This window comes from Urocampus carinirostris, chromosome 5 (assembly GCF_059441175.1).
Source record: "Urocampus carinirostris isolate Australia breed hairy pipefish chromosome 5, RoL_Ucar_1.0, whole genome shotgun sequence".
Lineage (NCBI taxonomy): Eukaryota > Metazoa > Chordata > Actinopteri > Syngnathiformes > Syngnathidae > Urocampus > Urocampus carinirostris.
The window spans coordinates 43,492,493-43,513,932 of NC_142353.1; the positions used below are offsets into that span (position 1 = coordinate 43,492,493).

Below are 21,440 nucleotides of genomic sequence, written 5' to 3' on the forward strand. Positions count from 1 at the left end.
CTTCCTTTGTCAGTCCGTCGACGAACCTCTGCCCCGCAAGATGTGGGTTTTGACTCGGTCCTGTTTCCTGTTGTATTCCCTGTCCGGTATTGTTCTCGTTTATTTTTGTCCTGTTTGAAATCAGTTTCCAGTTTCGTTCCCGTCTATTTTTGTCCTGTTTATTATCCTCTCCAGTTTTCGTTCCCGTCTAGTTTGTCCTATTTATTTTAGATATCCTGTTTCATTATCAATCCTGTCTGTCCCATCCTGTCCGATATCTGCTGGGGCAATTGGTGTCGATCTCGTCGGTCTCTGGCTTCCTGTCTAAGGTGCATGACTCCACATTTCCCGTAAAATAAAAGGCTTGTGTGAGAAACGTCACGCGTTTGGGTCCTGATCCTGTTCTGCTTCATGACAGACGAGCTTCCATGTAAAGGATTATTTAGCGATTTACAGCTACGACGGGGTCCATTTGTGTGACAGCTTGACCGTAAACTGCGACTGTAGAATTTGAATTGTGTCCTATATATACTGGACTGAACCATTGACGCACGCATAACAATTTTCCCATTAAATAACATTATATTTAGCAATTGGTCCCGACCCCTGCTATACAGTTTTACCATTTGAAAATTCTATGCTACAATATCGACTAGTATGTATTTCCAGCTGACGTGCACAAAAAGTGGATTGTTTTGTTATTCTCTCAGTTTTTGTTCCCGTCTAGTTTGTCCTGTTTATTTACACTATCCTGTTTCATTATCAATCCTGTCTGTCCCATCCTGTCCGCTATCGACCTCATCTGTCCGATATCAACTCGGGCAATTGGTATCGATCTCGTCTACTCCTGATAGCGCCTGAATAATTGCAGCTAGCGTCACTAAGGTAGCTTTTCGCATCAATATTCTCAATTAAAAACAATTTTTAAAAAAAATAATTTAATTCACTGCAAGAATAAATATTTTAAGTAGTAAGACTATATTTAGCTTTAGCGGTTAGCTTTAGTAGCTGCACTTTCATGGCTTTAAAGGTCGCTAGCTGCGACTAGCTTTGCATACCTACGCTACCTACTCATGTGACTTTCTCTCCTTAAAAACACAAACCGATGAAAAAAAAATACCCCTTTTTTTAAATTTAAACCAAGAAAAATAAACCTTGACTCAAGACTAGTATTTTAGTGCTTTGTTTTGTGCGCAAATTAGATTTCTGTTATGGTAAGTTTGCAATTTCCGCTTTTAAAAAAAAGCAAGCTTCTTTTTTATGTTTTGTTTTTTAATATTTACGAGACGGATTGTAAAAATAGAGAGAGCGAAAAAATCTACCGCTTTTTAATACCAAAAGGTCGGCAAGTATGACTTTGCTTAAACAGCTAATGTCACAGTTGCCATGGCGCCCGATTGAACCCGCCCGTGTGGCGCCAGCTGCGGCTCATTGACAGGACAGATTGGCTTTCCGTCTTTTTAAGCTCAGTGCTCTCATTTTTCCTTGGTCAGTCTGTCAACGAACCTCTGCCCCGCAAGACGTGGTTTTTGACTCGGTCCTGTTTTCCTGTTGGTATTCCCTGCCCGGTATTGTTCCAGTTTAATTTTGTCCTGTTCGGTTTCAAGTTATGATCCCGTCTATTTTTGCCCTGTTTATTATTCTCTCCAGTTTTTGTTCAAGTCTAGTTTGTCCAGTTAACTTTCGATATCTTGTTGAGTATTTGTGTCACCAAAAAGTGATCTAAAATACTAAATAATATTCGAGATGTGCTTCCCGCGTCCAGTGAGCACCGGATCGTGGCCTCTTTCTTTCAATAAAACTTGTGGTAAACGTCACGCATTTGGGTTCTGATTCCGTTCTGGTCCTGACAACATGATTCATTTACTTTTTATGAATGCATCTTATACACATAAACATATTTGAATAAAGTATTTACTTTCTGTGAGTACTTTGCCAGGATTGTTTCCAAATGCTCTTAAATCTGCTATACTCTTATCATATAACCTTGAACATCCAGCTAGGTTCTGTTTAATAATAATAATAATAATAATTTTCTTGTATTGTCATTCTATGTAACAATGTACACATTAACAAAGGTCTGTTAGTGAAGATGTGCCCTGTTTATCATTCTCTCCAGTTTTTGTTCACGTCTAATTTGTCCAGTTTATTTTCATTATCAATCCTGTCTGTCCTGCCCGGTATCTACTCGGGCAATTGGTATCGATCTCGTCAGCCTCTGTCTTCCTATCATTTCACGCCAGACTGCTGCCTAACGTGCATGACTCCCCATTTCCCGCTTGTGTGAGAAACGTCACGCGTTTGGGTCCTGATCATGTTCCCGAAAATATCAAATATTCATGTTTGATAAGATTTAATTAGAGTTGCAAGGGTTGTCAGTGTTTCTTGTACTCACATGAATGCAGAAGCTTGATTTTCTCCTCAGCCTCTGACAGTTTCTCAGCCAAACTGACGCTGGCATTTTCCTCCTCCCTGAAAGAATAAACGGTGTCAGTTGTACACAAATAACTACATATCGCGTACACAACTTTACGCCTTGACGGGTAAAATGCTCATCCCGGCGTGGCTCCCATGCAATGTCATCTTCATAGACTAATAGAAGTTGAAAGCTTGTTTTTGTTTTTTTAACACAAAGGAATTCCGAAAGAAAATTTTTGTTTTCAATTAACAGAACGTGTAGAGTTCCTTCCCACTATGCAGATAGGTCAGGGGTCGGGAACCTTTTTGACTCAAAGAGCCATAAAAGCAAAAAATATTAATTTTATTTTGGGAAAGAGCCACACCATATATTATGAGACAAATGTACTAAATTGCTAAACCCGCGCCCCAGACAAAAGCTTAGTCTTCAGCACATTTATTTTTGATGATTTGATAAAAATTATGAAAAGAGAATAATGCCAGAGCCCCTGTCCCAAATTCAACAAACAGACCACTTTAAACTTGTCTCTTTCTTGCAATGACTCAAGATCGGTTAAACTCCTTTTGACCCTTTTTTTCATACATATTGGTTTCAAAACCAGATGCAAGCATTTATTTTGTAAAAACGTCACAACATTCTGAGAATAGGGAGCCTTATGTGCTTACCTTTGGCGAGAGATGGGAGGGAATGCTTGTACTTTTTGCATAGCTCCACCCATCCCTCCCACTCACCCAATCAAATGACAAAGTTCTCTTCCGGTGTTTTGGCGTATTTACAGTTCTGTGGATTCATCATAAAGTATCTGAACACTGAACACAGATTATATAGTGAACTTTTAAATAAAGGATTCTTTAGCGTTGTACAGCCAAAACGAGTTTTTTTTCCCCTTTTTTTGTGTGACACCTTGACTGTAAATTGTAGTGAAAAACGTGCCCTATATATACTGCGAAGTGTTGCCTTCGCATGTAGCTTTGGTTTGGCTTTACGTGTACCTGAATAGGATAGACAATCCCGGTTTTGAACAAGATGGAGAAATTTTGCATGCAATCAAATTGGTCTCTGAGCCACAGATACGCATAGAAAGAGCCATAGGTTCCCGACCCCTGAGATAGGTGATTCTTTTTGGTGTCATAATGTTTCAGTGTTCATTTGACCTGTGAAAAGTGATGGGTCCCAACAGAGATCTATGGGTCCCCAAAATTTAGTGTTATCGCGGTTGAAATTGTAAATCGGCGGCAAATATATAATATAAATCTATATATCCATTCCGTTTTAATCATCACAGTCCATTGGTAATACAAATCAGTTATCACTTCAAGATTTTTCAGTTCACAACAATATTGTACATTATACAAAATATTATTGCTGAAATAATTATATGAATCTATATTTTCATTCAGTTTTAATCATCACAGTTCATTGGTAATACAAAGCAGTTATCACTTCAGATATTTCAGTTCACAATATTGAACACTATACAAAATAATATTGCTGAAATATTTATATATTCTTGCAGTTTTAATCGTCACAGTTATTTGGTAATACAAAGCAAATATCACTTCAAAATTTTTAGTTCATATATTCTTTGTGGTTTGCTGTCCCGCCATAGGTCCAATCCATTATCACCCTCCTCATAGCGTCACCAGGAATATCATTTAGTCCATTTTGGCAGAAAAGTCCTTTTCTTGCTAGTATTCTTTTGTTTATTTTCTTTCGTTCGCTTCAACACACGTGTTTTCCTTGCCTTCGCGGTCTTCTGAAGAATTTCTCTGCCGTTTTTTCGTGCCGGAATTATTGCCGTTGTTACCACTTTCTGTATTACGTTTCGACTTGTTACCGACACTGAAAAAAAAGTACCAATTTTTTGTTGATTTGCACCTAATACCAACTGTTTTTTACTCTTTCACTCAACAACCGCCACAACAATGACGTCATCTCGAAGCAACGAGATCTCGTTTGCCGAGATCGGCGCGAGACCAAAACAACAATGGCGGATCTGCCTGACGGAAAGTTTGGAGTGCGGTAAATCTTTGTTAAAAAAAAAAAAAAGTAATCGGGTAATAATGACAATTCGGTGTCAAAAAGTTGCGTCCCGGGGACGCATGTTGATTTGACACAATGCGTCCCCAGCAAAAAGGATGCGTCGAGGACGCAGGGACACGGGCAAACGAGAACACTGATGTTTCATGTTTTTATGATTGTATTGCAGCACTCATTTGTTTAACACTAAGAAGTTCACAGTGGTTAGGCTCAGGGATGGATACAATTATAATTATATCTTGTTTTCTTAAGCAGCTCTCTGAATGTTTTTCACCTTGCCATTTCCTAACAAACATTTTACAAAAAAGCTTGTTCTTTAAAAATAATAAACAAAGACACATACACTATATTAAGTTAATATTGTTATTAATATTAACTTAATTATAATATTAATAATATAGAATATTGTTATTATCCCTCCCAAACCTGACGCCTCCCTTGTTAAGTCCCCACTGTAGCTACTCTAGCTATAGCTCACTTTTAGCTAGCTAACAGTCAACAGGTGAACAAAACTTAAACAATTAAATATTGTGTTTTTAAGAAAATAAATACTCAATAAACATTTTTCATAATTTGTCTTAAGAGGGTAGAGAACTTTAAGAGTATAACATATTTAAAATAAAATAAAAAGTAAGGAGAGGAGAAGTTGAAGCTAACCTCTTTTTCCACAGTTGAACTCCCGCCAAAATCAAATGATGTCACTTCCTGTAAATGGCTTTTATGGAATTGTAGTCTTTATGGGGGGCAATTAATAGATCTGACAGAGAGCGCTAACATGAGGACTCAATCACATGCTTTTTTTTTTTACGTTCTGGCATTAAACTTTTTTATCATGGAACACATTATAGTCGTGCTATTGTTTCTGTGTCATTGGCAGTCCTCACCCGTGTCCCTCGGTTTGGTCCTGGTAGATCTCCTGTGGAGAGCTCGGGGCTCCGGGAGCTGGCGTGCTATTGGGGGTCATATTAGCGCCTGGAGAGTTCGACTCAAAGCCGTCTCCAGTTTCTGCTGCGTCGGCAAAACCGTTACCTGTGGGCTCTGTGGAAAAAAACGGGATGCCATCAGGGAAAAATGAATCATGATTATAATCAAAAACATGATCTCTCTTAGATTTTCAGGATTCCTACACCAAATTCAAGCACTTTTTGTCATGATTACTGATGTGAATCACCTTTGGTGCCATTTGCCTCGGACTCTGATTGGCTCCCTGTCCCTATTTATACCCACTCCTGTCTGTCCCCATTTGTCAGTCCATCTGCAGCCTCAGTTCACACTAGGCAAGCCTTTTTCGACCCTGACTCCCACCTGTTTTTTGCTCCCATCTGTTCCCCGGCTTCGACCCGTTTTTTGATCCTGACCACGTCTACTCTCCTCTCCTGGCTTTCGACTCGTTTCCGACCCTGACCACGTTTTTTCTCTCTCGTCCTGGCTACTGATGTGTTTTTTCCATTCCCGACACCGTCATCGCTTGCCACGGAAGTCCCACTTCCGCGTTCAGAGCGACCTGCTTCCCGCGCCCATCGATCACTGGATCATGGGTGCAACCTTTGCCTTTTTTCCAATAAAACTGAGAGAACCGTAACGCAAGTGGGTCCTGTCTCCGTTCTGGTCTTGACACTTTTGAGGACAAAGTTTCTCCAGTACCATTAATAGGAGAAATCCGGTTTGAATTTTGCAGAGCCAAGTATATATCTGTCCGGCATCCTGCCGCCATGCTTTGCTGTCTACCACTGGCCCCTCGCTTGTAACAGTGCCCTCTAGTGGTCAAATATTACACATTGGGGCTTTAAAAAAATATATAGAAGAAGAAGAAAAGTGATACTCCTAATCAGGGGTGTCAAACTCATTTTAACTCAGGGGCCTCACGATAGAACAAACATTCTGTCAGGGGCCGGACTAGTAGATTAAAGAGAAAGAAAAAGAGATAAAGAAATAAGAGAAAGAGAGAGGGAAAGGAGAGAGGGCGGGACAAAGAAAGAAAAAGAGAGAGACGGAGAGAGCGTGAGAAACAAAAGATAAAAAGTCTTGAGAGAGGGGGAAAAGAAAGGGAGAGGAAGAAAGGAATCCAAAGAGAAATAGAAAGACAGAAGGAGAGAAAAGAGAAAAGAAAGCGCAAAGGGCATGAAGAGAGAAAGAGAAAAGAGAGAAAAGGAAAAAAGGAAGTCAGAGCAAAATAAGTTAAAAATACACAGAGAGAGAAAGAGACAAAGAGTAACAAAGGATGAGAAAAAGAGAGACGCAGAGAGTGAAAGAGACAGAGACAGAGAGTGGGAAAAAAGGGGTGCAAAAGCGGGAGCGAGAGAGAGAGAGAGAGCAAAATAAATACAAGTACAGTGTCTTTGTTCAAGGCACCTTTCTTTGGCAACATCAAGTTAACATATTTCAACCTGCAGCTTGTTTTTCTCTTGTGCTTCTCTGAGTGTTGTCTCGTGGGCCGGGTTCAATCCCTTAGCGGGCCTGATCTGGCCCGCGGGCCGCCTGTTTGACACCTGTGCTCTAAATGAATAAAAATATTTGTTCTTGAAAAAACATTTACCTGTCTTTTGAAGGCACTCCAGTTGTCTTTTCCAGTGCCTGCTGATCTCCTTAGCCAGGACCCCTGTGTCAGGGGCCGAAGTCTGAAGCTGCTGCAGCCGCCCCTCCAGTGCGTGCGAGGCCTCCAGTACAGGCGCCGGATCTAAAAAAAAATAACAGAAAAACACTGTGTCAATGAGATTTTTTTCCATCCCGGAATAAAAACTCTTTTGTCCACTTTTGCTAAATTACAACCTTTAGGACACTGATTTGAGGTAAGATCGAGCCTTGGGGCGGCAGTAGCTCAGGAGGTAGAGCGCTCGTCTTGGGATCAAGGGACCCCGGTTCGAATCCCGGCTCGTCCGTGTAACATGTCGAAGTGTCCTTGGGTAAGACACTGAACCCCTAATACCCCCAATAAGCAGGTTAGCGCCTTACATGGCTGCAAGGCCGCTATTGGGAAATGTGAAGCATATTGTAAAGCGCTTTGGGAAGTCATTGACTTGAAAAGCGCTATAGAAATGCAGATCATTTCATTTCACTAAAACAAATCCAGCCCGACCAGACCTGAGCCAGTGGGTATTAAAGCCCAGCCTAGCCCAAGCCCGACCAACTAACTTAAGTTTAACCTGAATTTTCAAATTTTATTTGGAAGGACTCGGATGGAAATGGTGAAAGTAAGAAAACAACTGTATGAAAGTTAGGGAAAAAATTAGCAGCTTATAGTCTGGAATTTACGGTAATAAATGCAATGCACAACAGTTTAAAATGAATTTGGCTTTATTATTCATTGAAATTGTCATGTCCAGCATGGTCGCCATGGCCCCGCCCCCTTGGCACCGGCTGTAGCAGATTTTCTCATTTGCGTGTGTGCTTCTTAAGGGCGGGTTTTGGGGATTGCCGGTGGCGGGTTCATTGCATTACTTTGCATTATTCAGCGCACGGGGAGCGCAGTTGCTGTGTTTTGCGGAAACGTGGCTCACGTTTAGCATTCCGGACGCTAACGTGTAGCCACCCGGAGCTACCCGGAGCTATCCGGCTTCAACGCCGCTAAACAGAGACACGAAAGCCGGGGGGAATCGGAGAGGAGGCGGACTTGCTAACACGAGGTGGTGTATCCCTGGATTTTCACAAAGAAAAATTTTCCATCTGCCGCAGGGATGTCGAACTTTTGGACTGGCGTGACGTCATCCACTCCGCTACAAGCACCCCTAGGGCATCATGTTCATCTGTTAATAAACAACGGGGTAGACTGCTGGAAGTGTGAATTTCCCTACGGGGATGAATAAAGTATCTATCTATCTATCTATCTATCTATCTATTCGGTTCTGTTTGACTTGAGGAAACCTGTACCTGCCCGTTCTGAGTAGAAGCCTGTTTTGTGAGTGTTCCTAGTCTGAGTTCCTGTTTGCCTGTAAGCCTGTTTTTGTTTTTGTCCCTGAGTGTTGGACGACTTTTATTTCCTTCATAAAAGTTACTGATCGTTAACACAAATGAGTTCTCCCTTCCTGCCTCCGATCTGGTCCGGTCTCGTGACAGAAATGCTTTTAGATACATTAGTTTCTATGTGTCTGATGTGTGTTTTCCAGCTTAATTTATTGTCTATTACGACCCCTAAAAACGTAATTTCTGATACAGTGTCTATTCTGGAGCGAAAACGATCGAGACAGCGCTCGTCATGAAAAGATGCCAAATATACACCCCGACAAAGTGGTAAAACAAAAGTACGCTCCTGAAAAGGATCTAAAAAGAGAAAAAAAAAACAGGATTCTTTAGCACAACAGAGGAGCTATTTTGCAATGCATGCGCGGCAGCAGGGGACCCATGGGGCCAACTAGGAGGCTGCTTCTCAGCTAACAAGTCTCCTCTGTATCATTTGATCATTTAAATTATTATGCCAGGAATTCTCAGGAGGCGGCTCGACACTCCACATCACAGGGCTGTTTTTAATCTTCGCCTTCCCTTTCTTCCCCTCCCCGAAAGTTCAACAGCTCAGAGAGAGCGAAGCTGCTCTTGTTGTGTACCTGCCTGACGAACACCAAAGGAGGTGACTTCTAGTGCCAAAGCGCAGAAAGGGAAGCTCAGGGGAGCTCCTTGACAAGCCGGATGAGGAGGATATGCTCACACACCACGCACGCGGCGCACACGCTCCTTTAGAAACTCTAAAAGAGGAAAATGGCTTCTTTGCTCGACGCAAACTTTTTTCCTGCCGTCTTTCATCCGCGCGTTTTGTGTGTCTAGTGCGGGCCCGGACTGTCTTGACATTACCTGAAGGATGGCGCCAACTTTGCCATCAACTCTGTGTCGGAATAATGTACGGACCGTAAATTCCGGACTATAAGCCGCTACTTTTTTCTCAAACTTTCAACCCTGCGGCTTATTCAGTGATGCGGCCAATTTATGTCATTTTTCTAACGGCCGCCAGCGGCGCTCGAGTACAAAAAGTAAGATTTAGACCGGTGGAATATATGCACAGAGGAAGACTGCAACTTCTTAGTTTGTGCACAAATTAAATTAGCGTAGACATATCCTCATCATGCAAATTGCATAAAAAAGGCACATGAGACAATTTTCAAGCTAAACGCAATCGAGCAGTCCGATATTGAAGGAAGCAGAGCTACCGCACGTGAACTTTACTTTGCGAGCGTGTTGCTAGCGTAGTTTTGAATAAGGGAGCGTGGGACGACGTCTATATGGCGAAGTCTCTTTCCCATTCTGAAGGAAGGTGACTTTGATGACGTCAGTTATAAGGAGGAAGATGAGGACAGTTTACTGTAGCTTCTACAAGTACAGCATGTTTTCTTTAAAGGACCTATTAACTGTGTTTCGAGCGTGTTGCTAGTAGCGTTTTGCTACCCTTCACAGGCACGGTTTGGGATGAAAGTTAAAATATTATAATTAAAGCTTTGAAAACTCTCTCGGTGTACCGTCTTTCTTTGTAAATATGTGTAACCGATGTATAATATGTATTTGCACCTGTATATTTTTGTCATGTATTTATTTGAGACACTTATGCTGAAATGTTTTGTGAATTAAAAAAGGGGGCGGAGCAAACGCGGGCTGACGGGAAGTGGGGTAAAGGTGAGTGAGACCTGTTGTCGCGGCGGACAATAGTGGATATATATTTTTCCCAGCCTTACCTTTGGAAATATAGACTTTTTTCCTTGGATTAGTTTCAACGGGTACCCGGACTCTGCAGGTTTGGATCAAACTTTAAGTACTGGTATCATTTTTTATTCATTTTGCCGGCTGTGGTTTTTTGGACTTTATATTCAGTTACAATCGCGGGCTAATTTTGTGATTGTATTACATGTTTCAATGTGGGTGCATGCGGATTATTTACAGGTGCGGCTTGTGTAAGTACAAAATCGGTTTTCCCCTTAAAATGTGATGGGTGCGGCTTATAATCAGGTGCGCTCTATAGTCCGGAATTTACGGTACATAAGTTATTCAACTTTACTACAATCTATGTGTGTTGTATGTTTTCTTGAAATATTGTGCTTACAAAATGAAATGTTCTCACAGCAAAAGATTTCCACTGCACCCTAGAGAGAACTAACGGTATGGATCAGTTACAGATTTGACCGCAGGCCAAGGTTCTTTCCTGAAGATAGCGTGAAGAGAGTTAATCAGTCACATTTCAAATAACAAGTTTCTGTGCAAGAACTGGTTTCAACTGGAACATTTAACCTTCAAACGCACCCCTTCTGTTTAGCAGTATCAGAGTGAGTGGAGGATTGTAACTGAAGCAATCTTCCTGTCACTTTCCTTGCAAGTAAAACCATACACAATTCTCTGTGTCTTTTTGTATGCAGGTTTTTGTTACAAGTGTTGGGTTGAACCTGACACTCTGTTAGATTATTAACATGGCGAGACGCGGATTGTCGATCGCCTACAATAATAATCACAGAGGTGGGTAGAGTACCCAAACATTATACTCAAATTGTCATGATTACCTGTGCCAGCTCATTTGGCGCCAGCCGCTGAGGGATCTGGTTGGCTCCCTGTCCCTATTTAAACTCAGTCCTGTCACTCTCCGGTTGTCAGTCCGTCTATGAACCTGTGTTTATACAAGGAAGCCTTTTTTGACCCTGACTCCCGCCTGTCCCGTTTTTTGCTCCCGTTTTTCCACCTGTCCCTTCCTGATCTCCCCGTTTGTCTCCGGTTACGACCCGTTTTTGATCCTGACTACGTCTGCTCTCCCGTTCTGGTTTACGACCCATTTCTAACCCCCGACCACATTTTTGCTCTCCGGTTCCGGCTACTGACCCGTTTTCCGTCACTGACACGGCCATCGCTCGCTACAGAAGGATCATAATCCAAGTGCGAGAGCGACTTGCTTCCTGCGTCTGATTATCTGATTGGTTACCTGTCCCTTTTTTAAGCCCAGTCCTGTCACTCTCCGGTTGTCAGTTTGTCAGCGAACATCTGTTGTTACAAGGTAAGCATTTTGACCCTGACGCCCGCCTGTCCCGTTTTTGCACCCGTTTTTCCCCGCCTGCCCGTTCCTGATCTCCCTTTTGTCTCCGGCTACGACCTGTTTTCGATCCTAGCCACGTGTGCTCTCCTGTCCCGGCTTACGACCTGTTTTTGATCCCGACCACGTTTTTGTTCACCTGTCCCAGCCATCGACCTGTTTTTCCGTTCCTGACACCGCCATCTACCGCTACGGAAGACCCACTTCAGATTCGGATCAAGATCCGATTGCGAGAGCGACTTGCTTCCCGGCACCGGATCGCGGGCGCTGCCCTTCATCTTTCTATTCAATAAACTTGGTTAACGCTACACATTTGGGTCCTGGTTCTGTTGTGGTTGTGACAGACTAACTATAATGAGCAATACTCCTTTCTTTTTCATGGTCAGGATTGAGTTCAAAGAAGTTACTAATTACTGCAACTCATCCGTTTTCCCTAACAATGATCCAAATCTCCACCACAAACTTCTCCAACGTGCAATTTTTTCGAAATCCCCCCCGCGCATTGCAGCACCCCCTGGCCGCGTTTTCATCAGACAAACATTTTGCGCCGTTTAATTGATGGAGTTCTTTTTCCCAGGACCGTTTACAGTCGAACAGTCTCCGTCCATTGTTGCACCGAGCCAGGAGATATTGCATCAGTCACAAGGGACATCACTATTAAGGGAAAAAGCGCTTCGAAGACAAACAGGAAGCGGCGCTACTACATCGACCCACTGTCACAGAAATCACTGACGCTTTCCCGTATATCCTTTTAACTGTTTGGTGATCAAAGGACAGGGATTCTATGCGCACGTGGAGGAATTAGGATTATCAATCCTTGGCACTGGAGAAAATCAAGTCAAATCAAAAGACCCGAGTCCATACCTGTCAACCTCCAGGGCTCCATCCCCGTACAAAATGTCGTATTTTCCCTTATAAAATACAAAATAATCTTTTTTTTTCCAGACATGTTTATTTATGTTGTTTAACATGTTATATTGTACATGTGTTTTGTTCTATCATATATATTGCTAATTAACTTTTTGTCATGTCCTGCACGGTTGTCATGGCGCCCAGCTGGCCCCGCCCCTCGACACGGGCTGAGACGCATTGGACTGATTGCTTTTGGAGTACTTAAATGCTCCTTTTGGGACTGCCTGTTGCGAGATCATTGCTTTACCTTGTTGAAGACCAGTTCAGGTTTGATCAGAGTAGTGCCTTGTTTGTAATTTTGATTGCCTTTGAACCTGTTTTGTTTTGTTTTTGGTCCGTTTGTGTGTTGGACAACTTTTCTTTCCTAATTAAAGTGACAGATCGTCTACGCGTATGAGTTCCGACTTCCTGCTTCCCGGTCCGCTTCCTGACACATTTTGTTGTGAGATACTGAGTTGCTCGACATGAATGAGATTTATTATAAGAAAAAGTTCAAAAAAGAAGTCGCTTGGACGTTCACCGTAGAAGGAAAAAATACATGTAAATATAATTAAGTAGAATAATACATTTTCTTATTCAAATTATGAATTCATTTTCTGCATTCAATTATTGTTGGTAATATACTGATTAAAGGGATAACCACAAACCTGTCCTTTTTCATTTTCTCCTTTTATACTTCCTTTTTTTCTTAACTTCTTTATACAACAAAAATCATTCGTAATATAATGCATCAAAGCAAGTGAGCCGTTGGAGAGCCGTCTCTCTTTCATGAGTTGAGCCGAAAAAATCCGGTTCTCTAAAAAGAGACGGACTTCCTTTCACTACAGAACTACCACGGAATGATGCATGATGGGAAATCCCCAGGCGGCAGACGCATGCGCACAGTAGCACACTCTTGTTAAGTCTCTCAAATTGGTCGGGAGACTTTTTTGGTCGCCGAAATTTTTATGTGAACAAATTTTTGCCGAATAAAATGTAGCCGAATCCTCCATAGTCTTTATCATTGTCTTTTTTGCCGTTCTGCACCGGAAAAAGCTTTGATCGAGACTCGGCAATCTCGAACTCCACGTGATCTCGTTCCTTCGAGAGCAGCGGACGAATTAGAGTGCTACGTATGACTATGTTAAAGAACACCAGAAAATTTGGAATAATTAAACATTGTAATAATCACATGTAAACATAGAATAACAATAAAGTAGATTGAAAAGCGAATTTTATTGTTGTCTTTTCAAATAATAATAATAATAATAATAATAATAAAAATAATCGTGTCGAAAAAAAATCCTCCCGATTTCCCGTTTCTGAAACTTAACATGTATGGTAGCATCAAACCGCTCGCTTCGTTTGCAACGGAAAAAAACGATACCGAGATAGAGGCTACCGCGGCGAACTCGTTTGACTTGATTGATTTGCCGTTTGGTGATAGTCGGTGTACAGGGCTGGGTAGGGTTACTTTAACTGGATTACTTTCAATTACTTTTGGATTACTTCAAAACCAAATATGCTAATAAAAGACAAAAGAAACTAAATATGAATGAAATTACTAAATTTTGTACAGGCTTGGGGAGTAACATGGAACGGCAAAAATGATGTTGGCAAGCTGTTTGGATTTATTTTCATTTTCTTTCTGTCGCATTTTATGCCGGAGATCAAAGAGATCAAAGCCAGCAGAGAAAGCTTACCACGTGTTGTGAGTCATCATTTGATTCGTATTTAGTTTATTTTGTCTTTTATTAGCATATTTGGTATTGGAGTAATCCCAAAGTAATTGAAAGTAATCCAGTTATAGTAACCCTACCCAACCCTGTCGGTGTATACTTGATGGTACCCACCATTGACAAATTTGCGTTTTTCCGTACAGATTTTCTTGTACGTCGTACACGTCTTAAAATGCATCATAAACGTACTTTGTACGGCAAAAACGTACAGGTTGACAGGTATATCAATCGATATTATTGATACTGAGCAAGTACTCGGATCAAATTGATACGATTTACCTGGGATTGATACTTAACGCCTCCGCCAATTTCCTCAAAGAGCCGCTTATATATGTGAATAGCCAGGGTTGGGTAGGGTTACTTTAACTTGATTACTTTCAATGACTTTTGGATGACTCCAATACCAAATATGCTAATAAAAGACAAAAGAAAATAAATATGAATACAATGATGACTCACAGCACGCGGTAAGCTTTCTCCTCTGGCTTTGATCTCTTTGATCTCCGGCAAAACTAAAATAAAATGCGACAGAAACGAAATGAAAATAAATCCAAACAGCTTGCCAACATCATTTTTGCCCTTCCATGTATTCCGTTACTCCCCAAGCCTGCACAAAATGTAGTCATTTTATTGGAGTAATCCAAAAGTAATTAAAAGTAATCAAGTTAAAGTAACCCTACCCAACCCTGGTAAAATGGCAACCTCAGTTAAATGAAAGATGGAGTAATCCTTGAAAAGGGCAAAGAGATTTACACTCAGTGAGTCCAGAAAGTCACTGGCCTAACTTTGCAAAGTGCAGCGACTAATTGGTGGTATTTATGGGCAACAATGCAGCTCCGATACTAAAAACCTGCACATTAAACTCACAGCTTGCATTTCTGTTAATGAACGTTACCGAAGCTTTTGTTTAATTTACGGTTTCCTGGACGGGAGCCTCACAATTATACAGGGTGTTCCGAAAGTCTTGACATCGAATATTTCGGAAACTATTAAGGATATAAATGTATAGAAGCAGGGAACTTTTTCCATATTTTTTGGCTTGTGCAATTTTGAGAGCTCGCAAACAAACACCTAGCTGAGACACTCCATATCCATTTTGTCTTTTGATCCTGTATTCGCACGATTGGCCTTTGATGCAATTTCCAGCGATGCATCCTTTTTCAATCATCCAACATTGTTTTCATCTACATCAGGGGTGTCAAACTCATTTGAACTCGGGGGCCACACGATAGAACAAACATTCTGTCGGGGGCCGGACGAGTAGATTCAAGAGAAAGAAAAAGAGAGATAAAGAAATAAGAGAAAGAGAGAGGGAAAAGGAGAGAGGGCGGGACAAAGAAAGAAAAAGAGCTCAAAAACAAAAGGTAGAAAGTCGTGAGAGAGGGGGGAAAAGAAAGGGAGAGGAAGAAAGAAATCCAAAGAGAAATAGAAAAACAGAAGGAGAGAAAAGAGAAAAGAAAGCGCGAAGGGTAGGAAGAGAAAAAGAGAAAAGAGAAAAATGAAAAAAGGAAGTTAGAGCAAAAGAGGTTAAAACACACAGAGGGAGAAAGAGACAAAGAGCAACAAAGAAAGAGACAGAGAGACACAGAGTGAAAGAGACAGAGACAGAGTGGGAGAAAAGGGTCAGAAAAGAAAGAGAAATTGAGAGAGAGAGAGAGAGAGAGAGAGAGAGAGAGAGAGAGAGAGAGAGAGAGAGAGAGAGAGAGAGAGAGAGAGAGAGAGAGAGAGAAATAAATACAAGTACAGTGTCTTTGTGAGAGGCACCTGGCTTTGGCAACATCAAGTTGACATATTTTAATATTTTTTCTCTTGCGCTTCTCTGAGGGTTGTCTCGCGGGCCGGATTCAATCCCTTGGCGGGCCTGATCTGGCCCGCGGGCCGCCTGTTTGACACCTGTTCCCTAGCCTATGTTTGTCCTCACTCTTAATGATGTTTTTGCACAATTGCAACCGCATTGATACACAGTTTCATCATTTCGGCTGCGCAGTAATGAGGCTGCCGCGGAGTCGACGCCGCTTTTCTGTAGTCGCCCAGTTACAGTTTCGGGGCTATTATGCTCAAATAGAAGAAGCATCGGAGAACAGAAGTGGAAGTCGGGATCGTCTCAGACGGTTCAGTTGTTAGTGGGTCAGAACAATTTAAGTCAAGTCAAGTCATGTATATTTGTGACGCCCTTAATCACAAAGAGTCTCAAAGGGCTGCACAGATCAAAGACTATTGCAAACTACAGACTATTATGACACCGTCCCCTGATCTAAAACCTACATGAGGGCAAGGAAAAACTCAAAAACCTCAAGTCAAGTCAACTCATGTTTATTTGTGACGCCCTTAATCACAAAGAGTCTCAAAGGGCTGCACAGATCAAAGACTATTGCAAACTCCAGACTATTATGACACAATCCCCTGATCTAAAACCTCCATGAGGGCAAGGAAAAACTCAAAAACCTCAAGTCAAGTCAAGTCATGTTTATTTGTGACGCCTTTAATCACAAAGATTGTCAAAGGGCTGCACAGATCCAGACATGGGGACTTGAGACTTAGTGACTTGGACTCGAGTCGACTCGAGTCGCTGTTTTTATGACTTGTGACTTGACTTGGACTTGGCAATCTAAGACTCGGGACTTGACTTGTGACTTGACTTGCCCAAGAAAAAAATACTTGGGACTTACTTGGGACTTGAAGGTGAAGACTTGAGACTTACTTGAGACTTGCACATGTGTGACTTGGTCCCATGTCTGCACAGATCAAAGACTATTGCAAACTACAGACTATTATGACACCATCCCCTGATCTAAAACCTCCATGAGGGCAAGGAAAAACTCAAAAACCTCAAGTCAAGTCAAGTCATGTTTATTTGTGACGCCTTTAATCACAAAGATTATCAAAGGGCTGCACAGATCAAAGACTATTGCAAACTACAGACTATTATGACACCATCCCCTGATCTAAAACCTCCATGAGGGCAAGGAAAAACTCAAAAACCTCAAGTCAAGTCAAGTCATGTTTATTTGTGACGCCTTTAATCACAAAGATTATCAAAGGGCTGCACAGATCAAAGACTATTGCAAACTACAGACTATTATGACACCATCCCCTGATCTAAAACCTACATGAGGGCAAGGAAAAACTCAAAAACCTCGAGTCAATTCAAGTCATGTTTATTTGTGACGCCTTTAATCACAAGGATTCTCAAAGGGCTGCACAGATCAAAGACTATTGCAAACTACAGACTATTAAGACACCGTCCCCTGATCTAAAACCTACATGAGGGCAAATAATACACAGATATTGTCAACATAAAATAAAGGTTATTCATATGCTATAGAATAGAAGTGTGTTTTAAGCTTAGATTGAAACAGTTCCACTTAGGTTGGAGATCGAATCTCAGGGGGAAGAGCATTCCACAGCACCGGTGCCTGAATGGAGACACACTCCAACCTGCGGATTTCTTCTTGGCTCTTGGGATCTCTAGTAGACTAGCATTTACAGAGCGAAGGCTCTGGACCAGAACATAGGGGGAAATTAAATCTGAAAGATATGAGGAAGCAAGTCCATGCATGATTTGGTATTATACAAACAGAACCTTGAAATCACATTTTAAGCTAACAGTGAGCCAATCCAGGTTAGCTAAAATCAGGGTCATGTGATCAAACTTTCTGGTCTTTGTTGAAAGCGTCGTTGCAGCATTTTGTACCAGCTGCAGGCTCTTGATTTTGGACTTCGGGAGACCGGAGAGTAGTGCATTACAGTCATCGAGACGGGAGGTAACAAACGCGTGAATTATAATCTCTGCATCCGACTGAGACAGCATAGGACGAATTTTAGCAATGTTGCCAAAATGGAAGAAAGCTGTTCTAGTAATACAGTTGAACCTGGGTTTTCGAACGCCTCTCAGTTCTAACAAATCAGAGTCCGACCAAACATTTTGAGAAAATTCTCGCTTCGCTGTTCGGTCAAAAAATCGGAGTTCGAACGCCGGTAATGCGTGAGTGCGTACGCTAGGGTGTGATGCTGAGCGCCGAGCGGGTGTTTTAGCCCCTTATTATGCCTCCGAAGAAAGTCAGTGCAAGTGGCAAAGTTGCTACAGGTGAAAAAAGAAAAGTAGTGCGTACAACTATTGCATTAAAGAAAGAAATAATAGCCAAATTTGAAGGAGGTGTGCGAGCGCCTTCTGCTGACCACCACAAAGGTAAGAAATCCTATCATCATTATTTTCTTTATCCTTTTTTTTTTTTTTTACACGTTCACGTTAGCGTAATCTTTCGTACGGAAGATCACGTTAACACGAACATAAGATTAGCCTGGGTTAGCTTTAGTTTACATTAAACATTCAAGCTAAACATTCAGGGTGTTGGAACCGAGCCCCCTTTCCAATGAACCGCTCACCACTTGTTGTGGAGAAACGGGTGCTAAATGACTTGTAAACGACCTGATTTTTTTATTTTTACACGTTCACGTTAGCGTAACCTTTCGTACGGAAGATTACGATAACGCGAACGTACGATTAGCCTGGGTTAGCTTTATGTTTACGTTAAACATTCGAGGTAAACATTCAGGGCGTTGGAACGGAGCCCAACATTGAGGGTGTTGGAACGGAGCCCCCTTTCCAATGAACCGCTCACCACTTGTTGTGGAGAAACGGGTGCTAAATGACTTGTAAAGACCTGATTTTTTTATTTTTACACGTTCACGTTAGCGTAATCTTTCGCACGGTAGATTACGATAACGCGAACGTACGATTAGCCTGGGTTAGCTTTAAGTTTACGTTAAACATTCATGGTAAACATTCAGGGTGTTGGAACGGATTAAAACAATTTACATTATTTTTAATGGGAAAAATGATTTCGGAGATCGAACAAATCGGTTCTCGAACAGGGTTCTGGAACGGATTATGGTCGAGAACCGAGGTTGTATCGGAGTCCGAGGACGGGGCAGGAAACGAACAAGCGTGTCGGCAGGTCCGTCTTTGCTATGTCAGCGATCCAGCGGCATTAGGTGGCGTGGGCGCAGTAGGGGGCACCATTATGTCTCTCTGGGCCCTGTGTAATTACGCTCTGACATAATTAACCCAGCAAGCCCATTAGCCAAGCAGTGGCTGGCTGAAGAAGAAGGGGGTATATTGAGGAGGGGGGCTATAATTATTTGTTGTGCACATGTTAATGAGGCCAGCTGCGTTCCCATCATACAACACGAACAAATTAATTTACAAGGCTGCGCTCAAGGGTTTTTTTTTCCTTTTCATTCAAAACAGCCTCCTTGTTTTTCTCCACTCGGAGTGGACTTCAAGGTCCGTAAACATCTTCTGCTGCAACAAACGGCAACAACGATGTAATAGAGCTGTCAAGGACCCCAACTAAGCCGACACCGTTTTGCCGCTGGATTTTCACCTTCGAAAATGTAAATGGATGTTAAGCATTTGTGATAATTGCCGGCTTGATGGGAAAGTGCTTTATTTTCTGGGGTTCTTTTGAACAGGAAGTGGACTCATATGTGTAAAGATCGGAAGAACATGCTGAGGAACGTTTTGATGATAACAGCAGTAGCTCAGGAGGTAGAGCGCTCGTCTTGGGATCAAGAGATCGCAGTTCGAATCCCGGCTCCTCCGTGTTACATGTCAAAGTGTCCTTGGGTAAGACACTGAACCCCTAATACCCCCAATAAGCAGTTTAGCGCCTTACATGGCTGCAAGGCCGCTATTGGGAAATGCGGAGCACAATGTAAAGCGCTTTGGGAAGTCATTGACTATATAAATGCAAATCATTTCATTTCATCATTTTTTGCTGGGGACGCATAGTCTCAAATCAACTTTTTTGATACAAAATTGTCATTATTACACGATTACATTTTTTTTTAAAAGAAAGATTTACCGCACTCCAATCTTTTCGTCAGGCGGATCCGGCAGATGTTGTTTTGGTCTCGCGGTTCGAGTTTTCGTCTGCATGCCGATCTCGAGTTCGAGTTGTGTAGTGAAAGTCCGTCTCTTTTTAGAGAACCGGCTTTTTCGGCTCAACTCATTAAAGAGCCGGCTCTCAAATGGCTCACTTGTTTTGATGCATTATATTACGAATGATGATATTGTATAAAGAAGTTAAGAAAAAAGAGGAAGTATAAAAGGAGAAAATGAAAAAAAGACGCTTTTCAAGTCAATGAAGACCTCCCAAAGCGCTTTACAATGTGCTTCACACTTACCCATTCACACACACAACGATAGAAGCCTCAGCTATGCGAGGCAACTATCTGCTTATCGGGGGCGTTGGGGATTCAGTGTCTTGCCCAAGAACACTTCGACATATAACAAGGAGGATCCGGGAATCGAACCTGCGATCTCTTGATCCCAAGACACAAGAAAAAAAGTTTTAATGTTCTTTTAATGTGAAATGAAACGGACCATACTGCCATATAAAGGAGACAAATTATTTTTTGCTTGATAAACTATACTATGTGGTTGAAATGTAAGCACTCTTGTAGGACAACAAGCAATTACCTGACTTTTCAAGGTTACATTGTTCATTTATCTTAAACAAAATTGAATAATTCTGTTTATAATATGTCTTTTTCGTATTTTATTAGCATGGATGGTATTGGAGTAATTCAAAAGTAGTCAAAAGTAAACAAGTTACATTACTACAATAGTATAGTATTACGATAACATTACTGATTACCGGTTCATTTTTTCAACAGGTAATCAGAAACTGTATTGGATTACATTTTGAAAGTAAACCTCCCACCCGTGATTTTTAATCTCCCATGTGTCATGATTACCCAAGTGGAGCCACCTGGGGTAATCATGTGGCGCGCTGGAATGTGCTTCCTGATTGGTTAATGCTCCCTTTTTAAACGCGTTACGCGGAGAACTCTTTGTCGGAGGATTACTTCTGTACCCCGTAAGACTCTCCCGATTACATGTGCCTTCTTGTTTACCTGATTCTGCCTGCCTGCCTCCGATCCGACCTGCTCTCCGATTCGACCTGCTTTCGTCCCACGCTACGATCTTCTCTTCAGTCCTGGTAAACTCGACCTGCCTTCGTCCCACGCTACGATTGATCACGTCTCCCGCTAACCCTTACGCTTCCCCAAATAAAGAACTGTACGAACGCTCCGGGGTCTCCTGCTCTGTTTTGGTCCTCCCTGACACCATGTGCATTTATCAAGACAGGATTTTTAGATCTTGAGTAAATCGCGAATATATTTGTTATTAATACAAATCTCTCCCCGTATAGGTGTTGGGTAAAAATGACAGTAATTTGGAGCTGACATTTTAAGTTGCAGGAAGTTCTTCCTATTACAATTACCCGCTGGGAAACACTACCTTATTTTTTTGCATGGCTCGTAATAATGTCCATAATTGGTATACAATCCTTGCACTATTACACATGTCATA

The 21,440-nt window shown here is 41.8% G+C and overlaps 1 protein-coding gene across 2 annotated transcripts in view; it reads right to left on the minus strand.

Annotated features, from left to right (window-relative positions):
* The window catches only part of cux2b (cut-like homeobox 2b), a 268,878-nt gene that overhangs the window by 38,563 nt on the left and 208,875 nt on the right, over positions 1-21,440 (minus strand). For both annotated transcript variants that reach the window (XM_088336926.1, XM_088336927.1), the window contains exons 5-7: positions 6,975-7,115; positions 5,323-5,476; positions 2,375-2,451 (exon numbers count right to left, since the gene is read on the minus strand). In XM_088336926.1, coding sequence (XP_088193052.1) covers positions 2,375-2,451; positions 5,323-5,476; positions 6,975-7,115 — 372 coding nt within the window. The remainder of the gene's footprint in view (positions 1-2,374; positions 2,452-5,322; positions 5,477-6,974; positions 7,116-21,440) is intronic.